We start from the raw sequence: 24,325 nt of genomic DNA, 5'->3' as shown, positions 1-24,325 counted from the left end.
GTGGCCCCACAATTGCGCAATGTTAACACACAGCATTAGGCAGGCCCCATCCCAATATATTTTGAAACCCTAATATTTTACCTGGACTTAACGGAAACAGACTATGGCTAAGGGATGAGATGGGGTGGCCTGGTCTCAGTTCATGCTGTATTTTTGATGATTAGACCAGTGTTATTAAATCTAGCATTTAATGCTGGAAAGGACCTTGATTCTTGTAAAGCGGGGCTTATAAATTAATCCATTAAAACTGAGCAACCGGAGGAGCCAACACATAAAAAGAAACAAGAATAGATGGGTGAGGCCGATGCGCTCCCCTCTTTACACCAGAGGGCACTGTAATGCCTTCCAGGTGGTGTTGGAACAACAACCTCTGGGGATTGTCTTTGGTCTTTCAAATTTCACCTTGAGCAAGGCCAAAATTCAGCCTGTCCCACCCCCTCGCCTTCCCTTCTGCTCAATTCACTGCATCACAGGGCCAATGGAAGTTGTAGTCCCAACGACATTTCGAAGGCCACAGGTTCCCCCCCCCCATCCCTTTTCAAACAACACAGAGAAACCTTCCCCTGCCCTCAAGTGTGCTTATTCACATGTAAAGGACAGACCACCGCCTTCTCCAACCACATATTATATGTAAACATGGCGAGACCAGTGGACCTGCTTTTCCACAAGCCTGTTTTGTCGGCTTCGGCCCTTGGAGAAACACAGGCAGGTTTTCAGGTGTGGTTTTATTTTCAGCTCGCACTGCAAAGTTGGCAAGAGACATCTGGTGCTGCGCAGAACGGTTCGCTGTTGGCACTGTTCTCCTGGATCTCTTTCTCACCTTCGTGGGCCCCGTTTTCTCGTCATGACCTGGAGAGGCAAGAGGCCGTCCTGGTGTGTCTGTGGAGGATTATTTGTACGCAGCCTTTGAAAGCCCCCCTCTCTTCTCCAGGTTGACAAAAGACGAGGAACCAACTGAACGCAGATGCCGCTGATATAAAAACAACACCCTCTCCCCTTGCGTGAGTCTCCTGAGTGTGATTTTCGGTGGCCATCTTGGCTTTCTGTTCGTTAGCCACCGCAGGACGATTTCCTTGTATGTTTCTTACTCCTCTTAATGTACCTGCCTGCCTGCCTACTTTAGAGCTAAGAAAAACAGACCATGCGATCCAAGGGCAATGTTCCCCCGGCCGGCCCTGTGCCTGAGAACGGCTGGTTTATCTTACGACAAGATGCCGATACTTTCCCCAGTTCTTGTGAACAAATTCCCAAACTTCTTGACGGTAAACTGCCAGGATGATCAGGGCGATGAATAGGGCTATCACCATGAAGCTTTTCAGCATGAAATAATTCTTCTTGCGGGGCCTGGTTTTCAAAAAATGATCCACGCAGTCTGCAAACAAGTACTTTTTGGGGGCGTAGCCGAGCTGTTGCTGGGCTTTATCTATTTTGAACGTGTTCGTGTAAGCAATGTTGTACACCTGCAAAGCGAAAGCAAAGGAGTTGGGTTTCTTTTAAAATCCGTTTTGAAACAACATGAGAGCAAACGAGAATGGAGGGTGCCTGGTCTGGGGTGGGCTTCCCAGATTCAGTGCCCTCCAGATGTCGCTGCACCACAATTTCCTTCATCCCATCATCGTTTCCATCGCACATTTAAAATGATGTTTTTCCTAAGAACCTAAGAAGGCACCGGCTGTATCAGGTCAAAGGCTGACCTAGTCTTGGCATCCCGTTCTCACCGTGGGCAACCCGAGGCCTATGGAAAGCCCAGAAGCAGGAGTTGAGAACAACAGCCCTCTCCCCACTTGCGACTCCCAGCAGGTGATATTAAGAGGCATCCAGTGGAGGCAGGACATAGCCATAGCTGTCAAGCGTCCCTTATTTGGCGGGACAGTCCCTTATTCCAGTGCCGTGTCCTGCTGCTGTCCCTTATTGACAATGTCTCTTAAATGAGCTTCTGAAGGTAATGGGGCCCTTTCTATGTCCAGCTTGCTTTGTCAACAACAAATTGTTGCTGTTTTTTGTGTTGAATATATGCTATATGATAATTTATGGACCTAATACGTATCTAAAGCCATTTACACGCAACAAAATAGGTATTTCATAAAAGTAATTGTTGATCCCTTATTTTGGCTGCTGATTCCTTATTTTCGAGGCTGCTGGTCCCTTATTTTCAAATCTGTAAGTTGACAGCTATGGACATAGCTATTGTGATATGTAGCCAGTGATAGCTTTCTCACCCACGACTCTGCTGAACCCTCTTTTTGAAAAGCACAATAGTTTATTTCTGCCAACATAAACAACAACAAAAATGTATATGGTAGCATGCCAGTTCATAATACCATTAAGAACATCAGACGTATGTCATGCAAGCCAAGAGTAACAACAGAGTAAAGACGAAAGAAAAATTAGAAGGGGACAGAAGTGTGGCGCAATGGTTAGAATGTTGGGACGTGGCCTGGGAGAATTCTCCACCTGTAAAATGGGCTCTTTGTGTGGGACAAAAGCCAGCCAGCCAGATTCCAAATCTCCCTCTGCACTACAAGGGCTTTTGGTATGTTTTTAAGTTTGTTTTCTTGTGCTTTTCTATTTTGTAATCCGCCCTGGTAATTTGCTTGAAGGGTAGAGTAGAAGTTACTACAACAAAGGGCTCAGTCAGTAGAGGATGACTGCTTTTGACCTTTAAAGCCCTTCACAGCCTAGGACCCTCGTACCTAGGGGACCGCCTCTCCTGGTATGCCCCACGGAGAGCCTCAAGGTCCATAAATAACAACACCCTAGTGGTCCCGGGCCCTAAGGAGGTTAGATTGGCTTCAACCAGAGCCAGGGCCTTTTCAACTCTGGCTCCGGCCTGGTGGAACGCTCTGCCTCATGAGACCAGGGCCCTGCAGGATCTGATTTCTTTCCGCAGGGCCTGTAAGACAGAGTTGTTCCGCCTGGCCTTTGGCTTGGAGCCAATTTGATTCCCTCCCTCTCTTTTTTTCCCTTTCTTTTCCTTCTCCTCCTGCGATGAGGCTACATTTTAATATTTTAATGTTCCATTATTTTAATGTTGTATTTTTATTTTGTTTTTAAGTTGTAATCATTCATCTTGTTTTTATTATTGCTTGTAAGCCGCTCTGAGCCCGGCCTTGGCTGGGGAGGGCGGGGTATAAATAAAAAAATATTATTATTATTATTATTATTATTATTATTATTATTATTATTATTATTATTGTAGGTTTGAGCCCCACGTTGGGCAAAAGATTCCTGCATTGCAGGGGGTTGGACTAAATGACCCTCACGGTCCCTTCCAACTCTACACTCCTGATTCTATTAAACAAACCCAGTACGTAATAACATAGCCATGCGTTACCTCATTTCTGGTGACCAAAGGTGTGATTTCAACAATGGGCATTAACAGGTTGTGGAAGTGTTCCATTGCCACAGCTGTACAAAGAAAAAAAAGCACTTGATAAATACAATGGTCACTTGAAAGAGCAGCGCATGCACAAAGCTGTGAGTCAAATGCTTAGGTATGTCTAGCTCAGTACAGACAGGCAGCAATGCTCCATTCAGACAGACATATTTCCAATACCTGCCTGCAGATACCAGGGATTGAACCCAGGGACCTTCCGCACGCAAATAACACACTCTGCCGCTGAGCCCTGACTGCATTTCTCGAGTCAAACTTTAGCAACTTATTTGTTTATATAGCTAAAAAAAGATGCAATTAAACTGTTCTCTGGCATCGGGGTTGTTATTTGTCTCCTTAATCAGATTCCCTGTGCCCGCAGCTCCAAAAAGGTTGGGTTAAATTATACATTAAATTAAATATGTAATGTAACATTTGGGTTTCAGACAGTTGTCACCATGGGCAGCCACAATCTGGGCTGAGGCCGTGCTGTGAAAGGTTGATCCTTCTCTTCACTTGCTGTTGTCCTGATCAAAATTCCTCCCTTCCTCAACACCTGCATAGGAGTGAACTTGCCCACATAAACTTTTCCCTATCCTTCCCACAAGGCAATGCAGTTGTGGCCAGGGGTGTGTGTGCACGGAGAATGCTATTTTTTATGGAACAACATCAGGGTTGAAAAACATTAACCTCTGCCCCCTCAGGTCTCAGTTGAGATGGGTGCCGATATAATACAATAGGCTCATCTGCACATAACACTAAACAATGGCTGTCAAGCTTCAGAAACGCAGATCTTTTGTGATTGGGAGAAGGATTTCTGCAGAGTTTAGCTTCTGCTTCCAAACTTATCGGTTTAAGCATTATGGTTTACCACAATGGCCGGTTCCACAAGCCAGCTTCTCAAGCCATGGTTTATTGCAAGATAAAATTCCTGATTCACACCGAGTGCAAACCCAAGGTTTTGTCTGAACTACTGTAAAAACAAACAAACCCCAAACAACTGGAAATATTTTACCTGAAAAATAAGCAAAAAGAACAGGAACACGTATCCATGGCTTGCTGCAACCCAATCCTTTAAACTGAAAGAAACATTGAAATACTGAAACCAGACAGCTTTGAATACAGCTGTTCATTTATCGATCTATCCATTCCATAACATTTCTGTACTGATTGTAGGAAAACCTCAAAGCGGTTTATGAAAAGGATAAAACAATAAAACGCTCGCAGATTACAACCATAATTTAAAATGCAGAGGTTAAAATTAAGTCCAAAATTAAGACCAAAACAAATTAAAACTCCTGTTACTGACTTTCTTACAGAAAACTTCTGTGTCTGGAAATTTTCACTGGTAAAATACTCAGCAAAGGTTTGCATTATACATAGTCATCTATAGTTTGTAAGGGGGTCTTCCCCCTATATTCACCTGATTTCCCCCCCCCCCACATTAATAATAATTTATTAATAATAATAATAAATTATTAATAATAATTGATTAATTAGTGCATCACATCAGGCCATATGAGACTCGAGGCACATTAAAAAACCCCCGCAGAAACTGAAGCCCAACAGATGATCAGTGGCGTAGCGTGGGGGGTGCAGGGGGGGCCGGCCATACCGGGTGCAACATCTGGGGGTTAGTGTTAGGGGGCGCAAATCCACGGGTTAGGGGGCGCAAATTACTTGCCTTGCCCCGGGTGCTGACAACCCACGCTACGCCACTGCAGATGATACCGGACTCAAACTCCCATCCATCACAACCACCACAGCCAATAGGCTTAAGAGGTTTTAGAGCACAATTGTGTCTATAACAAACAGCTCTTGCACTCACCAGTGGGGTTAACCACTCAATAAGGTTGACCTTCTCGCCATCGTTGATGAAATATGCCTGGCCAGCCTACAAAGAACACAGAGAAAAGAGATCAGAATAGACATGGGGAACTTGTGGCCATGCAGACATTGTTGGACCTTAAACTCTCCTCGGCCCCAATGGCCAACGATCATGCAAGGCACACAAAGGCAATGAACTTGACATGTACGGTTTGCCTGCAGCCTTAGGAAGGAAAATAACTTACCTGGACACCTTTTGTGCTCAACTGAGAACTGTATGATTTCCTGGAAGGTTTAGGTGCATTAAATTTATTGCCCACCAAAACAAAACAATAACAAAAACCCTGATGGTTTGATATATAGCCAAAGTATAAATACAACAATAAACTCAGGCGAAACATATCAAAAACTGATTTAACAGTGCAACGTCATGTCACTGGTGCTATCCAAATGCCTGTGCTTTGCCTGGCGCCAAAATGAGGACAAGGGTGGATACAGGTGGGCCTCTCTTGGGAGAGCATTCCATAAATGGCGGGATGCTATAGAAAGGTCCTGCTCTCTTATCCCCAGACCTTCCTTGGAGGCAGGCTACAGAGGAGAATCTCAGATTATGACCTCAGGGTCAGGGAAAGTTCATGGGGGAAATTAGTTATAGCAGTGAGCCATACAGTAAACTTAATATATATATTGGAACATATGTTTTCTAGGGAGTTGGGCACCTCCCAAGGTACTATAGCCAAATTTTGCATGACAGCAAGGAACAGGTTTTTATCTAGGGAAGCTTTTAATGTTTGACGGACTATTGTATTTTAATATTTTGTTGGAAGCCGCCCAGAGTGGCTGGGGAAACCCAGAAAGATGGGCAGGGTATAAATAACAAATCATCATCATCATCATCATTATCTATATTTGGATACACCTGGAAGCCATTTTGAATCAACATGGTGGCCTTGAACCTTTTGACGCTGCACTGATGTTAACCACTGATTTCAAAACCACACTGGTGTTTTTGTGGGTTTCTTAGCATTACTGAGCAACGTCTGCCGGAAAGCTGCTTAGTAAATCAATTATCCCAAAAATGCCACAGCCCTCCAGGTGCCTCACGCCAAGGAAACGCTCTGCACATCCCCAGAATGTTCGGCACCTGAAAAACTGGAGCACGTGTAACGATATACTCACAGCTATATAGTTCTTCTCAGGAGTGAGAGCGTCCATGGCGAGGATGTGAGCTTGCACGAGATTCTTGACGTGAACCCAGTTCATCCGGGTCTCTGGTCCCCCAAATGTGAAGACAAACATCCCTCTTTGAATATTCAACTGTTGGAAGGTATGATTGAAGCATAACGTTGCCAGTTACAACGAGGGGCAAACTAGATGTGATGCAGAATTGTCACTGGCTCTCCTGAGCTGAAGAACAGGAGACCTTTAAAGCAAGCCCTATTCAGGTACAGTGGTACCTCAGGTTAAGTACTTAATTCGTTCCGGAGGCCCGTACATAACCTGAAACTGTTCTCAACCTGAAGCACCACTTTAGCTAATGGGGCCTGCTGCTGCTGCCGCACTGCCGGAGCACAATTTCTGTTCTCATCCTGAAGCAAAGTTCTTAACCTGAAGCACTATTTCTGGGCTAGCGGAGTCTGTAACCTGAAGCGTATGTAACCTGAAGCATATGTAACCCAAGGTACCACTGTATTCCAAGCAGAGTAAACCCAGGGCATGTCTTTGCTTTTCTCAATGTGCCAACCCTTCTTGTGTTCAAGGAACACTATTCATTGCCCCCAGCCCCACCCTCGGTCTTCTCGCCTCCAGGCCAAACATATCCAGCTGTTTCAACCTTTCCTTGCGTGGCTTGTTTTCTCTGGTACCTAACTGTAACTGGTCTCATCCCATGGTATTATTATTATTATTATTATTAATTTATATACCGCCCTATACCCAGGGGCCTCAGGGCAGTTCACAGAATAAAATCAAGATATAAAACCACAAAATACCTAATAAAAATAAAAGCAACAACCTTATAGCCCCTCCCCCCCCCAAAACCCCACATTTTAAAAGGGAATAGGATGTAAATCCGATCAACCAAAGGCCTGGTTAAAAAGGAATGTTTTTGCCTGGAGCCTAATGGTGTACAATGAAGGCGCCAAGCAAACTTCCCTGGGGAGAGCATTCCACAGATGGGGAGCCACTGCAGAGAAGGCCCTTTCCCGTGTTGCCACCCTCCGGACCTCTCGAGGAGGAGGCACACGAAGGAGGGCCTCAGAAGATGACCTTGGGGGTCCGGGTAGGTTCATATGGTAGTGTTTCCCCCCCCCACATTCACAGAAGAGTGTTCTGAGCAAGTCACAATACGTACGGCCATACGGGGAAAATGCCTTTGTTCTTCTGGCCCATAGATGCCGGGCGGTCGAAGAGCACAGGTGTGCAGCTTGCCACCTCCTAGGAAACAGGACAAGAAGCCGTTGGCTGATTCCGAACACGTCAATTGAAGAAACCGCCATGTTTAGGGCTGATGCTGGACCACATGGGACAAGAGAGGCCACAGGTTTCAGCATCTCCCGACTCCTCCTCCTACCTGCTTCTAGGCCCCTCTGATGGATAGCTTTGGAGTCTTAAAGGGGCAACCTTCTATCCTGAAGATGAGCATCCCTCCCTGTGCTGCTGGACCAGTGAGGTGCAATGGGAGGCACTGGCTTCTTCGGGTTCAAGGGCAGGTGTCCACAGAGGTCCTGGCTCTGAGCCTACAGGCTCTGGTGGTATGGGAGTGTCCTCTACGGACTCCTGCCAGCCAACCCCAGGCTCTGCGGTCTCTCAGTCTCCAAGACCAGGGCCAGAGCTGTGAACCTGGAATAACTTCATAGCTTGAGCCTCTTGAGTCTGAACCTTAATCACTGCTTGACCCTGGGGGTCACGAAAGATACAATAAAATCATCCCCCCCCAAGTTTGCCACAGGCTAAGATCACAGAAAAGTACCTGGTAAAGAGACTCCGTCTGCTCCTAGAACCATCTGTTCCGCAATTGATTTGGTTCTGGAATACTCATTCATTTGCTAAAAAGAAATCAAATTAATTAGTTTGGATTATTTAGCAAATACCAAAGCACGTAAGCCAACAGATCTGCTTGAACAAATAATATGTTTTTCTCCCCCTCAGTCAGTCACCATCTACCTCCCAGGTGCCAAAGAACAGCCCGTATAATGAGATTTTAATCACAGCTCCAAGTCTTACCACGGGGTTATGGGTAAACCCCCAGCAGAGGGTCTTCCACAATTGCAGGAGGACCACATAGAACACCTCTATGTGCCAACTTAGAAGATGGATGGAAGGGGTTTATTTCTGCCTGAATCTGGGGAACACTTTCTCCCTTAGGATTTAACCAAGACTGTAATAACATTTTTAAAAAAGAGTGAAAATAACGCAGGGAGGGGTTCAGTCTGCCCCACAAGTGTATGGGACACCAGTAGGGAAAGTGATGTCATGTGAAAAGAATTCCACGTGTCTTACTCCTAACAGACCTGTGAGAAGATGCGATTCAGTTTCCCCAAAGCATGGGGTGAAAGCCTACAGGGATCATTCGGAGAGAAAAATAGGGTTGTTCTTAATCCCACCGTGCCCCAGGGTCTCTAGTGGTAACCTAAGTCCAGAGATGAAGTAGCAGGAACAAGAGCTAGTGGCAGTGTTGTAGCACAGGGGTGGTTGCCCTGGGTGCAAAATTGCTTCCCTGGACACTTTCAACACCCAGCGCTGGCTCAGTCCAGCTGCACGCTCCTATCACTGGGCTCCGTTGAAAACGGCTTCTCCATGCAAACTGGGAAGCGACCTCTCCAGACAATGGAAGAGCTCTTTTTCCTTATCTCTGTGGTTGCAATCTCTTGGGTGATTGTGGATACTGTTAGGCGGCTGAATGCGCAAGCAGCCATTTCCCTCCCATCCAACCAACCCCCCCACGTGTCCCTGGGCACTAGCAACCCATCATACACCACTGGCTGGTGGGGAAGAGAGGAGGAGGAGGAAAAAGAGGCAAGTGTCTGTTAGAATATTTCCATTCCACCTTAAAAGGGAGCAGGCTTTGTGAGTCAGAGTCTGCGTATTTCCTGTTCACAGGAAGTTTATGTTTGTTATTGCTTTCGTTTCTCTCTCTGTGCCTGAGACATCGAAGCAGGCAGTCTTTGTTCTGACCAACGCTGAATAAAGTTGTAAATAATGCTCTCCTGCGCGCATCTTTCGCTGTGCGAACTCTGCTGAAAGAGCGTGCACCAGCCTTGGAATGTGGCATGCTATTTCTGAGGCTTCGTGTTGCTAATTGACTGATACTGTATCTATGGGAGATCAATGGATTGTCCGGCATTGGTGTGGGGGCATGATGGACTTTGTCTCCCTGGCAGTATCCCAACAGTGCCCACCAGGACTGGTAGGACAGAAGGCAAGGAGACTAGCAGTAGCCAAACCCAACGACAGACAGGCAAGGGCACACCATGACTGGTTCTAAGACCTTCTGGATCAGGCCAAGGGCCCATCTAGTCCAGCATCCTGTTCTCACGGTGGCCAACCAGATGCTTGTGGGAAACCTACAAGCAGGACCCAAGCACAAGAGCCCTCTCCCCTCCTCTGGTTTCCAGCAAATGGTATTCAGAAGCATTGCTGCCTCTGACCGTGGAGGCAGAGCAGAGCTGTTATGGCTAGTAGTCCTTGATAGCCTGGTCCTCTGGGAATTTGTCTATGTGCTGGGCCCGGGGTAACCCGTGAAACACGGTCCAGGTCCAGTCCAGAATCCAAAGGTTCCGCTGGGAGACAGTCTGACAGGGCCATGGCAGGACACGAGGTAGAAAACCAGGCAAGGACAGGTACAGGATCTCTGGCAGGATCTAGCATACAGCAATATTGCTCCCGCAACCTGGGGCGGGGTCCGACAGCCTTTTATCTCTGTCGGGGTAGCGGCTGGTCCTGGTCCCCTGGTGACTCACCTCCCTATTTCGCCCGAAGGTGAGCGCTCCTCCTGCGAGTACTCAGGTCTCTCCTTCTCTCAGACCTTAGTCTCTGCAGCTCAGGAGATGTCGCTGGGTTACTAGACCCAGAGGCCTCCTCAGCCCCTCCTGACCCAACTGGTAGTGGAGCAGCTGTAAGTCATGGCCCAGCTGGAGGCAACAAGGTAATCCCTGCATCTGGAGCCAGGGCAGGCTCAGGCCCCTGACTCAGTCCAGCTGGTGTTTGCTGCAGGGGAACCTGTGCAGACTGGGGCTCTTCAGGATCAGGCCCCAGACTTGGTTCAGATGATGCCTGAGGCAAAGGATCCGGTGCAGACTGAGTCTCCTCTGGTTCCGAGCCCGAGTCCCAGGCCATCACAGTCTAATCCTCTTTTAAAGCCACCCAAGTTAGTGGTCATCACAGCCCCTAAAGTACCATAGTTTATCTATGAGCTTCTAAGCAAGAAGGCAGGGAGGTGGAAGTGGGGGTGAGGCAGACCGAAGGCTAATAGACCAGCCTCCGCCAGTTCTTCGGATCCACCCCTACACTTTGGATCCAGAACAACAGGCTGGGGAAAAACAACACGTAATTTCCCTTGTGTTGCGGGGAGGTCATTTAAAAAAACAACTCGGCCCTCCTCTCTCTTGCCCCCCACACCGTCGGTTGCAGCCAAATGCTAAAAAGTGGAGCAGCCCCAATACCTCTGCTAAAGGAAAATAAGGCACACTCTGCTCGTCGGCGTCAATAAGGGTTTGCCCGCCAAACACCACGTTGATGCTGCTTGTGTAGACCAGCCTGGGGATGCTTCGTCGCTTGCAGACTGCAGAGACAAGGACACAAAGCACTTTGTTGAGGGAAGGAGGCAAATGGAAATCTGCTTTCCTGAGGGAAAGGGCTGGTATCTCAGGATGGCTGCGAGCAACAGCAGCCAACAAAAGATTCTGCCCCGGCTCACATTACAGCACCCTCCAGCCCTAGGTAAAGGTAAAGGGATCCCTGGCCATTAGGTCCAGTCATGGCTGACTGGGGTTGCAGCGCTCATCTCGTTTTATTGGCCGAGGGAACCGGCGTACAGCTTCTGGGTCATGTGGCCAGCATGACTAAGCTGCTTCTGGCGAACCAGAGCAGCACGCGGAAACGCTGTTTACCTTCCCGCCAGAGCGGTACCTATTTATCTACTTGCACTTTGACTTGCTTTCGAACTGCTAGGTTGGCAGGAGCAGGGACCGAGCAACGGGAGCTCACCCCGTTGTGGGGATTCGAACCGCTGACCTTCTGATTAGCAGGTCCTAGGCTCTGTGGTTCAACCCACAGCGCCACCTGTGTCCCTAGGAGCCTTCAAAAGGGAGCTCTTTCTAGAGAAAGAACCGTGGTGGTGGGGAGACTCTGGGGTTGCTATCAGGGGGTGATTGGTTTCGCTCCCCCCTCCAGCCCTAGGAGCCTGCAGAAGGGAATTGCTTAATGAATACTTTAGCCTGAACTATTAGTAAGCTGTATACTTACTTCTTAAATGTTTATCCTTGCTAAATTAATTATTAAGTCTTGATTCTTGGGGTGTTTTGCATTATGTTGCAGTGATGTTATTTGTCTTATTGTGTTCTTTGCCCAGGGCAGCTGTCTATCAGCTCCATCTGGTACCCAGGCTGAGACCCTACCTGCCCGCAGACTGTCTTGCCACAGTAGTACATGCTCTAGTTAGCTCCCACTTGGACTACTGCAATGCGCTCTATGTGGGGCTACCTTTGAAGGTGACTCAGAAACCACAACTAAGACAAAATGCAGCTGCCAGACGGATGACTGGGAGCAGCTGCTGGGACCCTATAACACCAGTCCTGAAAGATCTACATTAGTTCCCAGTACTTTTCTCAGCACAATTCAAAGTCTCAGTGCTGACCTTTAAAACCTTAGACTGCTTTGGCCCTGTATACCTGAAGTAGTATCTCCACCACCATCATTCAACCCGGACACTGAGGTCCAGCTCCAAGGGCCTTCTGGCGGTTCCCTCATAGTGAGAAGTGAGGTAACAGGGAACCAAGCAGAGGGCCTTCTGGGTAGTGGCGCACGCCCTATAGAACGCCCTCCCATCAGATGTCAAGGAAATAAACAACTATCTGACTTTTAGAAGACATCTGAAGGCAGCCATGTATAGGGAAGTTCTGAATGTCTTCTGTCCTACTGTGTTTTAATGTGTTGGAAGCTGCCTAGAGTGGCTGAGGCAACCCAGTCAGGTGGACAGCATATAAATAATAAATTGCCATTATTATTCTTTATCTTATTTAGACTGGCTTTTGTGCCAACTGCTTTTGAGCACAGATTTATTTGTGAGAGATGTGGTATGTAAACAAGCCAGCCATCGATGATCCTCAGCCCGGGCTCATCCAAAACAAAGCACTGAGGCTGTACGCACCTTCAATGACGACACTGGTTCCTCCGACATTGACAGACCGAATATGTCTCTTGTGCATCTAGGAAAAGCAGGAAGAGGTTTAATGTTGCACCAACTGCTGCAATCAAAGCAAAATGAATTGCATTAGCTTGTTTTGGTCTCTGGAGAATTGGCCTGGCTTGCTCCCTAGCCTAGGCGGCAAGAAGGCCAGCTTGTAAAAGTTGAATTTCGCAAAAAAAATAAAAATAAAAAAGATAATCATCTGAAAAAAGCAGTCAAGGAGACTGATGGATTTTTGTTGAGGACTGAAACCGGGAAAAGGGTGGGTGGAGTTTGGGAATCCAAAGGGTACATAAATATAGTTTGTTCTGTTTTTACTTTGCTTTGCTATTGGTATGGAAATTGGGAAAGTTGTGGAAGGGAAATTTTGGTCGACTTTAGGAAAAATGTTTAACAAAAAATAATGAGGTATAAATATTGATGTGTAAAATTGGATAAGTTAAAATTGGTTATTAAAATGGTCTAAACTAAATGAAAATAAGGTTTGTAAATATAAATTGAGGAAATGGAAGAAAGAAGAAAAGTAAAATAATAACATGTTAGAATAAATTAAATTAAGTCAAAATGGAGAAGTAAGTTAAGGATTTGCTGAGCTAATAATTTAAATTGGAATACAAGAAGGGGAGGCGTGAGGAGGTCTGAGAAACAAGTTAAAAGAAAATAAGTATTTAAACTTTTAAGTGTTTTTAATTGTTTTTAAGTTTTGTATTTTTGTATTTTTATTATCTTTTTGTTTATATTTTGTTTTTGTTTTTATATGTTATTTCCTTTTTTTGAAAATGCTAATAAATATTCATGAAAAAAGCAGTCAAGAAGGGCTATTGCTCAGAGGCTGTGTACCTGCCGAAGGTCCCAGATACATTTCCTTGCATCTTCAGCTAGAAGGTTCAGACCACAAGTGATGGGAAAGTGTCTTTGCCCAAGACCCTGGAGAACCACTAGTTAGCCTTGGGTGAAATCCAGCACAGGGAACCTTTTATAGTCCTCCAGAGGTCACATGTTTCTAGGTGGGGCCAAAAGTGGATGTGGAACAACAAATGATAATTTACTTATGCACCCCTCTCAGGACATTGTTTACTGAAAATAAAACATTTCTCTTCTTAAAAAATGTACATATTCTTACTGTTGCCTTTGCTTAATGTCTGTGATCTCATTCAGCATCACTCAGGCATCTTTTTTTCAAAGAATCATAGAATTGGAAGGGACCATGAGGGTGTCAGGGTCTGGCCGGACGAGGAAGAGCGTTGGGCGCCACCTGTCCAAGAGACCCCTCCAGGGAGGACACAGAAGATGACAACTTAGACCCAGGACAGTGGTGGTGGGACACAGGGGGCCAGTGTGCAGGAGTGTCAAGCTGGGAGATGCTAGATGCAGGAGGGCTGAGTGATCGGGTGTGTGTGTGTGTGTGTGTGTCAGGAGAAGGAAGGTCTTCCAAGACAGCGCTAGGTGCTGAGAGTCTCAGCACGAGTGCAGACTTTCCGAGGCTGCCTCTGCTGCCAAGAAACTGGCTCTCCTCCCCAGACTCCCAAGTTGAGGAGAGTCCTACACGCTGCTCAGCAACAGGCCAGACAGGCCCAGAGAAGGAGCCCGCCCCCTTGCCGCATTTTATATCTGCTTGGGAGGGATCTGGAGTGAGAGGGGGAAGGAGCTAGGTGAGACAAGCCAGAGGAACGCTGCTGTGTTGCTTCCTTTCTGTGAATTAAAAGCTAATTGCATTCTGTGTCTCAAGTTCTTTCCTGACTTGTGGATGACCTGTGCTCGCCTGACATCTCCTTGCCAGAGGGTCAGCTAGTCCAACTCCCTCTGGTGCAGGATTCCTTTGCCAAATATGGGGACTGGACCCACGGCACTGAGATTAAGAGTCTCATGCTCTACAGACTGAGCTATCCCAGACTGTCTGTATCCATTCAGGGCTTCTTGAGTCTAGTGTGTTTTATTTTCCTTTTTTTCCAGGGACGGGCCCTGGAAAAAAACTACCAATAGATCTCTGTTTGATTTAGGACAGCGTGAAATTTTCTGAAAATCTGTTCCACACAATCTGGAAAGGCCACATGAAAGGGGTTGATTCCTTGCAGAAACTCAAGACGAAGAGAAGCCAACTCACTTGTTCCAATCCTGTCATTCCGTATGCGGCTGCGTGAATGACACAGTCTGCCCCTTCGCAGGCTGCATAAAGCGGGTCATAGTGCCTCACGTCTGCCTAGAACACAGAGATCACAAACTTCTGAGTGGTGGCTGGGGGGGGGTCAGCAATGTTTTTCCCCCAGGCAACAGACAACAAAGGATGCTGAGAAGCCAAGATACACACTCTAAGACCACCAGCAACAGGGAAGAGAGGGCAAGGACCCAGTTTTTTGATCATGCAGATCTTCTCTGTCATTGCAAAGGGTCAGGAGACATAGTGTGCAAATCATGCCATCATAAGAGTTGGAGGAGGCCTCACACACCATCCATCCCTCTGATGGAAGAACTGCAAAGCAAACCCAATGGGTATCTGTGCAGAAACAGAGAGTGTTTGTCCATACTGGAGAACTCTGGATTTGCACTTGCCTGTCTCATTCAGTGGCGTAGCGTGGGGGGTGCAGGGGGGGCCGGTCACACCGGGTGCAACATCTGGGGGTTAGGGTTAGGGGGCGCAAATCCATGGGTTAGGGGGTGCAAATTACTTGCCTTGCCCCAGGTGCTGACAACCCACACTACGCCACTGGTCTCATTAATATAGGGATAGCCACAGGTTGTCCTTCCCATCCCATGGTGTTGTCCTGGAACTTCCCCCCTTTAAATGAGGGTTTTCCTGGTCCTTGCAAAGTTCAAAACAGGCAGGATTGGACCCCCGATCTTGCACAGATCATAGTCACCTACCCCACCCACCCCCATTGCAGCGGGGTGCCACTGATCACTAGTGCTTGCAAACCCTTCCCCCACAACCACACTTTACCTGCCTTACACCTGACAGCAGATAATAATCTCTCTCTACACGATGTGTTGCTTATGGAAAAGAAAAGTGGGGTGTTACGATCATAATAATAAATGATAAATACCTGTACGAGTACTACTCCTTTTGGAATTTCCCAGAGGGGTTGGTTAATGTCATAGAGAATCACACTGGTTCCTGATTTGGCAAGGGCACGGCCAAGGGTAAAGCCAAAATAGCCAGCACCTCCTGTTATCACTGTCTTGTTGCTCACTTTCTTCAGCCCTCGGTTACCGGTGTCAAGTTTCTGTTCAGCAGGCTGGGCATCTTGTTTAGAGGATTTGGGGTTTTTTCGGTCTTTCTGCTGAGATTTCTCCATTGCGCACTAAGGGATCCACCGGATCTGGTATTACAAAACTCCACCAAGGTGGGAGCAACAGTATCTCCTTCTCATAACCTGTTGAAAGAGCACAAAGACCAATTTTGTTGCTGCTGTTGCTACAGGAATAACAGCGCTATTGGCAGAGCATAAGATTCTTAATCAAAGCACCATGGGTTTAAGATTCCTGCACTGCAGGGATTGGACTAAATGATCTTCGTGGTCCCTTGCAACTCTACAGTTCTTTGATTCTAAGATTTCCATGTTTCTCAGTCTGGTTCTTATTTAAGGAACTACATATATATATATCCTCTGTACCTATGCAATAATCAATAAACACACAAGACGTAACCGGCTGTACTTTTGAATAAATAAGGTATACTATTCATTGCATCAAATTGTAGATTTCAACAGAAGTCTCATAAAGTTCAATGAAAAAAGCAGAAGACCCAGTGGATCAGTTCATTCTCTAGTCAGTTCATGAATAAGGTCCATATATGTAGTTGGTTTGCCTCAGTATCTATGGCCTCGCCCCATGCCTTTTTATCACACATTCATGATCGTTTGTGTTCACAGTGCTATTAACGGTGTGGGGTGGGGTGTCATACACACTTCTGTTTTTGATACAATCCACACTTGCAAAAAGTTTGGGGTGGCCATACTGCTTCATTTCCAACCAGAGACAAAGGTTTAAAGGTTTGAACATTTGCAAGAAGCAAAGGTTTAAAGCCCCTCTGCGCCCCCACCCACCCGCCCAGCAGCAGGGTCCCAATGCGGATCAGGGCTCCCTTGCCTGCAATTTACTTCAAAAAGTCACTATCTCAATTGCTAATTGTGTAAACGCTGTGCCGTCCAGTTAGGTGTTTGGAATGAGTTCCTACATGGCACAGGTCTCTTTTTTAGATTGCGTTCAATCTGGCAAGATCTAGATAAAATCAAGCGTTAATTTTTTGGTGTTTTCTGCAACATGTTCTTCACACAGTAAAATGAAGCACTGGTGGTGGAATTATTCTGTTTACGTTTGCTCTGTGACACTTCCACAATGCTAGTATGTTATCGCTGTATGGGTGGGGTCGTATGTGACCATCCCAAAAGCATTAGGAACCCAAATAATCATGAATGAGCACTAAAAAGGATGCTTGAAAGGGCATAGAAGGAACCCATAGCCTAGTTGAATCAATTTTATAATGAATGGTTTTAGAGTGTTGTTTGTGCTGTACTTTTGTACTGTTTTATTGTTGTTAGCCGCCCTGAGCCCAGCTTCGACTGGGGAGGGCGGGATATAAATAAAATTTATTATTATTATTATTATTAGTTCATTCGTTATGTAGTGGCTTCTCAGTCACGCCACCCATTGCCACCCTGGTAAGGGAGTGAAGGAGCAACAATGATCTCTCAGCATCTCCAACCTCGCAGGGTTGTCGCAAGGATAAAAAGGAAGTAAGCATATATACCCCTTGAGGCCTTGGGTGGAAATCATTGTATGAAATAAACAAAATAATATCAGATGTGGGGCTGTATTTTGCTTTCGTTTTACTTAATGGGAAGAGGGTGGGTTGGTGAACGGTAGGCATTACTAACCCCCAACATGGCTGGTTTTTTTTTGAAAACCACACAGAGGTTTTCTTACAATCAAGCGATATGTAAATTTTGTTATAAATAAATAAATCTCTCTTAGTCACCCCAAGGTAATAACAACCGCTTCTTATATTCCTGGGACCATAGACCAAAGTGGTCACGAGCATCTTCCAATGAAGAATCTGGTGTAAAAGGTAGCCAATCGTATTACGTATGCCAATAAGTCTCTTCTCCCCATAGGCTGCTGCAACAGAGAACTGCTTTTGCATCACGTCGCTTCAGAATGTTTCAGTTTAAAAGGAGACAGTTGGTGCAGTTAAATAGAATTCTACCTCACGCCTCTTGTGGGGATAATACAGCAATGGCCAGGTGTGCTTACATGGAAGTAAATTCCACTGAAATCTGTGGGACTTACTTTGGAGTAACCAGGCCTTGGCTTGGAGTGCAAACAATAAAAACGCAAAGCTGCTCATTGGCACACAGGGATTGTTCAGGTTCCAGTATTTGGTAAATTCATCTTTGAAGTTTGGCTGTGATTTTTGGATAAATCTGAATACTTCAGATACAAAGGGCACAGCCTTCCATCTGCATTTATTATTGCATTACAAGCACACTATTTTCAAACTTTGCTGCATGTTTCTTTTCGGCACTCATGACATAAGACACGGAGAAGCATAGAACTGTAGAGTTGGAAGGGACCAAGAGGGCATCTAGTCCAACCCACTGCAACACAGGAATCTTCTGCCCGGGGCTCAAACCCACGACCCTGACATTAAGAGTCTCATGGTCCACCAACTGAGCTATTTAAAATATCTGAAGATATTGTTGGGGGAGAACCACCTGCACTGTTAACTTTTCCTGCATCCCTGTTATACACCAATTATTTACCTGAAGGAAAAACATCGTCTCTGCCTTCCAGGCTGGCCCCCCCCCCCCGTTCGGATGAAGCATGTTGTTGACAAAACCATTTCACCATTCTGCTATAAAAAGCAAAGATCTTTGCCACAGCAAGTGAAAGAGGTCCACAGGATTTCCCCTCATTCAAAAAAGGAAAAATACCTGTGGTTTCCTTGCACAAACCCCCAGATATTATCATATCTAGACAGGCAGATACTTTTAATATCGGTTTATTACCCTGGTTGTACGTTAACTCATAGCTTTGCCAAAACGCCACTTCAAAAAGTAAAATAAAAACCTTCTAACAGTGCAGTGCTAAGCACAGTTACTCAGGTGTAGGACTCACCCAGTTCAATGGCATCTACTCCCAGGTAAACTGTGCATTTATGCCCCAAAATTAAATTTTAATTTTGGAAGTGAGGGAATGACAGCGAGTGGTGACACTAATTATACTTATTTCTATGCGGGAATAGTAAGACATAATGAATAATCACAGGGTGTTAGGAAGACAGAATGGGGTTTGCTGGGATAATAAACCATCCACACAATTATTAAAGAGATCCCAAGCAGGGTAGTCCCTCCGTACACGTTTTATTTCCTTTTGCAAACGTTATTTCGTTTTCACTCAACCAAAGCTCTCAGTTTTAGAAGGCCTGGAGATGTACACCTTTGGGTGAGATTCAGTACTCCTTGCTCTCCCTGAGCGATGCAATGGGCGAGAAAAGGAGATCCGTGGGTTGTGCCTCCGACTAAGCTTCTACTCAAGAGTAGATCCATTGAAAGCCCTGGCCCCTCACGCCCAGCTTCCGTCCATTGACTTCAGTGGGTCTCCTCCCGAGTATGGACTTAGTTGGGAAGCTCTAGCGCGTAAAGCCCTAGTAGCCATAAGAAGGTCTCCTGCAATAATATTATTACCCTGGGAAGGGGTCCTTGGCAGGAGGGATTTCCTGGGTGTGGGGCAAATCCTGGCTCTTCCCCCCCCCAAACGGCAGGAGGTGGCTCCTTTTCCTCTCCCTCACGGCTGACCAGGAGACACCCCCAGCTAGGCATAGTCCCCAGTCGGGCAGGCTTACATCTTCAATTCATCCATCCTAAGAGGAAGAAAAGCCACTGCGGAGGAGCCCGGCTTGGTGTTGGCGGTACTGTACTTCCAGCGGGGAGGAGAACCGTAAATATTAAAGGCGCAGCGCACGCACAAGAGAGTTCTGTTATCTCCAGGGGAGGGTGGCGCTATCCGACGCCCCCGTGCGATCCTATATATGGGGTGGCCAACTCCCAAGAGACTGCTCACAGAGTTAAAAACTAGCAGTGATCTACCACGTTTTTTGGGTCAGGTCAAAGTTGTTGAGCTCTTTTTTAGGAAGGAAAGCCCTGTTTTTTTGGGGGGGGTTGAGCTTTTATTAGGAAGGAAAGCCCCGTTTTTTAGGAGTTCAGGTCAAAGGTTTTTTTAGGGAGGAGGAAAGCCCCGTTTTTGGGGGGTGCAAGGCAATAATGTTGAGCTTTTCATAGGGCAGACAGAGTTGTTGAGCTTCTTTGGGGGGAGCCAGTGATCTACCGGTGATCTACCACAGATGTCCAGTGATCTACCAGTAGATCACGATCTACCTGTTGGACGTGCCTCACACACACACACACACACACACACACACACACACACACACACCACGTGTGGGGAAGTCAGTGATCTACCGGTGATCTACCACAGATGTCCAGTGATCTACCAGTAGATCACGATCTACCTGTTGGACGTGCCTGATACACACACACACACACCAGGTGTGGGGAAGCTTTGGCCCTCCAGATGTTACTGAATTACAATTCTCACCACTCCTGGCTTGTTGGAGCAGGTGGGAGTTGTAGTTCAGCAACACCTGGCCTTTCAAATTCGGCACACACCCCCTCCACACCTCTTGCCTTCCATTCTGCTCAGTTGTCATAGTTGCAACAACTTGAGGTGCCCCCTAGGCTCAGCGATCAGTGCGGCGGAACAGGCCGTGCTACGCTTCTCAGAGGGACTGAGGGCTTCCCTCCCCCCACCTGCTGTACCTGTACTCAGTGGCGTAGCGTGGGTTGTCAGCACCCGGGGCAAGGCAAGTAATTTGTGCCCCCTAACCCGTGGATTTGCGCCCCCTAACCCCCAGATGTTGCGCCCGGTGCGGCCGGCCCCCCCTACACCCCCACGCTACGCCACTGCCTGTACTGTACATTTAAATCACATGACTTCCCCACCAAAGAGTACTGGGAATTGCAGGTTTTCCCTGTGCAGAGCCACAGTTCCCAGCAGCCTATGCAAGCTAGGGTTCCCAGGATTCTTTGGGGAGAGTTATGCACATTTAATGTGCTTTAAATGTTTAATAACGACCTGGCCTTAAAGCACATGTTTTCCCTTCAAAGAATCCTGGGAAACATAGTTCTCCAGCACCCTATGGTTCCCAAGATTCCTGTGGCATGGAACCATGCGCTGTAAATGGGTTGTATCCAGCTAATTTATTTCTCAGATGCATTGATGCACCTAACTTAGGCATGTTCATGGCCTTCAATAGGTCTGTGTAGGATCCATTATATCCAGTGGGAATGTTGAGCAGAAAATGTTCAGGATCTCACTGGTGGTCAGTCAACCATTTGTAGTTTGGCCCTGCAGATAATCAGTAGCATTGAAAAGTGGGGGGGGGGCATGGAGCAGGGAGATCACAGTTATTACAGCAGGAATATGTCAGCATAAATGTCTCAATACACCTGCTGTCAGGAACTGGCTGGATGAAGAGGAGTGGTGGGAGGCACCAGCCAGGGAACCCCCAAGGGAAACCCTAGAGGAGGAAGGCTCAGAGCCCAGGGATTGGTGGTGGGACACTAAGGAGAGGTCAGGGGAAGAAGACTGGGAGGAGGAGCTGGATGCTGAAGGGGCAACAGGGCTTAGTGAGCAGGAAGAGCCTGTGACAGAGAGCAGTTCAGACTCTGAGGCTGAAGCAGAGGGGGGGGGGTCAAGCGGCAGCTGGAGAATCCAGGGAGTCTCCTCCTCCTGCTGCGACAAGCTCCACTCCCAGTCTCCAAGAAAGTGCAGAGTAATGAGAGCAGACCAGAGGTGCGCAGATACAATGTGAGACTGCTTAGGAAACATCTGGGAGAGGAGGGTTAGGGAGGGTGGGAAGCAGAGAACCTCAGTCCATAGGGGCAGGAGCTGCTAGGAAGGGTTGCTGAGTTGTACTGAAATCGAAATACTTTATTGCCACTTGTACAACTTGTATACAATGAGATTACACAAGCACCCCCCACTCAGCTCTCTTAGTCTTAATTCCCCTCATTTACTGACGCACACCCACCAAACCCGAAAGTCAGTTGCCCTGTTGTTATCTTTTCATTCAGCAGCCTAACAGCCCATGGATAGAAGCTGTTCTTTACCCTGTTGGCATGACTAATCATGCTTCTATATCTTCTGCCCAAGGGCAGGAGATCCAGAAAGTGCCGGCCAGGGTGTGCATCATCCCTGAGAATTTTCCTCACTCTCCTGAGGCAACGTTCTTCCGCTATTTCATCCAGCGGATTCACGGGACAGCCCATAATATCTGGTGCTGTATTCAGAACCCTCTGTAGGCACTTCCTATCAGATGATGTCAAACCAGCGTACCACACTGTGATGCAGTAGGAAAGGACACCTTCTATTGTGGACCAGTAGAAGGAGATAATCAAATGTTGATTGACATCGTTCTTTCGCAAGACTCTGAAGAGATGGAGTCTCTGTTGGGCTTTCCTAACCACCTGGGTTGTATTGATTTTCCAAGTAAGGTCTTGTACAGTATGCCATTTCTTTGAATAAAGAGTTAACTTCACTGACAAGCGAACTCTGCTTCTTTCGTGTGTCTGACTCTGGCCCTAACACCTGCTAGTTTTTAAAGTGCCACAATGGAACTATCCTGTGCGTGTGTTTGAGACTAACTGTGCGATACCAAAACATGTCTACTCAGAAGTAAATCCCACCAGTTCCAATGAAGATTGCAGCCAAACGCAATTCACTCCTCGGACATGTATTCTTGTGTGTAGTGTAGTTGGAACAAATTGACAGAACAGTTGGGCCAAAATGGAACAGTGACTGCAAATCTCACCTCTGGGCCAGTTTCTATAGACACTACACACACCCCTCTTCGTCCTGCGTCTATGCAAGCAAGAGGCATGATCAGAGTGCAAGGACACACTCCCGCCAGAACTTCAACCACAATAAAAACCACTCTGTGGAAGTGGGAAGCAGGCCTGGTAAACAGGCACAGCTGGGGAAATCCATAGGACCAAATAGAAAGGCCAGGAGGTTCACATTTGGCGTTCAGGTCTGAAATTCCCCCTTCCAGAGAAGACAGTAAGGGCAATACAATCATATCTCGGCTTACAGATGCTTCAAGTTGCGTATTTTCAGGTTACAGACAGTTAAAACCCGGAAGTATCAGAACTGGTTACTTCCGGGTTTCGGCAGTTGCGCATGCGCAGAAGCGCTAAATTACGCTTTGCACATGCCCCAAAGCACCAAATCGCAACTTGTGCATGCGCAGACGCTCCACTGCGAGTTGTGAACGCTGCGGGTTGCGAACCTGCATCCCGCACGGATCACGTTCACAACCTGAGTGTCCACTGTATGAGACCCAAACTAAATTTGGCATATTGCACTGCTGGTGTGTAGGGAGAGGGTCAAGCCAGACTGGGACATGTCACGGAGGGGTGACTTAACCCTCCCCTCCTCACCAACATGGTCCTGCTTGGAGTCCTCTACAGCGCAGCATCTTTTTGTAAAATAACATTTAAAAAAGCGAGGGGGGAAATAGCGACACAAACAACATGACGAACGTCGCAGCTAGTTTGTCCCCTTTGTTTCCCAGAGAGGAAACGGGCTGCCCCACGCAGTTGGCACATATGATAACAAACAAGCAGTTCTTTGCAACGCGGCTTTTTCTCTAGGTTTTCCCGCTCTGCCCTGTAAGCAGGAACGAGGCCCACTTCTTGTAAGTGACTTTGGAAGCCGGAATCACATCATATTTCTGACTGGCTTTTTTCTTTGCTGCCTGCTTGACTGGGTGAATTTCAGCCGCAGGAGTTTCCATCCCCTCTGGGGGGGCTGCCTCAATGCTCTGGGGGTTTCAGTTGACCATTTATAGAGCACTGGCTTCCCTGACACGGTTGGTTGCCTTCCTCAGTTGAGTCAGAAAACTGCTAGGTCTTCTCTCTCCTGCGGAGGCCTCAGGCCTGCATGGCTGACAGAAGCGCTTTGGCGCCTGCGAACCAATTCCCATGATGCAGCGTTGCATCGTGGTTTTCTTCCTCCTTGGTGACTGCCAAAAGTGCTGAGTGAACAGGGCTTATTTGCAAGCTGAGGTGTCACACTGGCTGAAGGTGAGGCACCAGAACCTGGTTCCACGGCTGGAGCTCGGAACCTGAGAAGAAATAATAATAATAATAATAATAATAATAATAATAATAATAATAATTTATTATTTATACCCCGCCCATCTGGCTGGGCCTCCCCAGCCACTCTGGGTGGCTTCCATAAAAACCAAAAATACAGTAAAATATCACATGTTAAAAACTACCCTGAACAGGGCTGCCTTAAGATGTCTTCTGAATGTCAGGTAGTTGTTTATCGCTTTGACATCTGCTGGAAGGGCGTTCCACAGGGTGGGCGCCACTACCGAGAAGGCCCTCTGTCTGGTTCCCTGTAGCTTTGCTTCTCGCAATGAGGGAACCGCCAGAAGGCCCTCGGCGCTGGACCTCAGCGTCCGGGCAGAATGATGGGGGTGGGGACACTCCTTCAGGTATACTGGACCGAGGCCGTTTAGGGCTTTAAAGGTCAGCACCAACACTTTGAATTGTGCTTGGAAACATACTGGGAGCCAATGTAGGTCTTTCAAGACTGGTGTTTTATGGTCTCGGCGGCCGCTCTCAGTCACCAGTCTAGCTGCCACATTCTGG

The 24,325-nt window shown here is 47.0% G+C and overlaps 1 protein-coding gene across 3 annotated transcripts; it reads right to left on the bottom strand.

Annotated features, from left to right (window-relative positions):
• Nucleotides 1-708: 708 nt before the first annotated feature.
• Nucleotides 709-19,575, bottom strand: SDR42E2 (short chain dehydrogenase/reductase family 42E, member 2). 3 transcript variants are annotated; one of them, XM_081889271.1, is made up of 12 exons: nt 19,450-19,575; nt 15,650-15,979; nt 14,713-14,808; nt 12,570-12,627; nt 10,864-10,982; nt 8,172-8,247; nt 7,554-7,636; nt 6,380-6,517; nt 5,202-5,267; nt 4,389-4,452; nt 3,335-3,408; nt 709-1,460 (listed from the first exon to the last, which is right to left on the bottom strand). In XM_081889271.1, the coding sequence occupies exons 2-12, from the start codon at nt 15,899-15,901 to the stop codon at nt 1,197-1,199; spliced, it is 1,290 nt and encodes a 429-aa protein (XP_081745397.1). In that variant the 5' UTR covers nt 15,902-15,979; nt 19,450-19,575; the 3' UTR covers nt 709-1,196. The 3 variants fall into 3 exon arrangements, with proteins under 3 accessions (XP_081745397.1, XP_081745396.1, XP_081745398.1); XM_081889270.1 differs by having other exon boundaries at nt 19,292-19,542; XM_081889272.1 differs by lacking the exon at nt 19,450-19,575 and adding an exon at nt 17,584-17,675.
• Nucleotides 19,576-24,325: the final 4,750 nt, after the last annotated feature.

The sequence above is a fragment of the Podarcis melisellensis genome (genome assembly GCF_964234715.1).
Source record: "Podarcis melisellensis genome assembly, chromosome: 14".
Taxonomy (NCBI): Eukaryota; Metazoa; Chordata; class Lepidosauria; order Squamata; family Lacertidae; genus Podarcis; species Podarcis melisellensis.
Note: the sequence above shows the minus strand (reverse complement) of the source record. Positions and strands in the feature narration are given on the sequence as shown.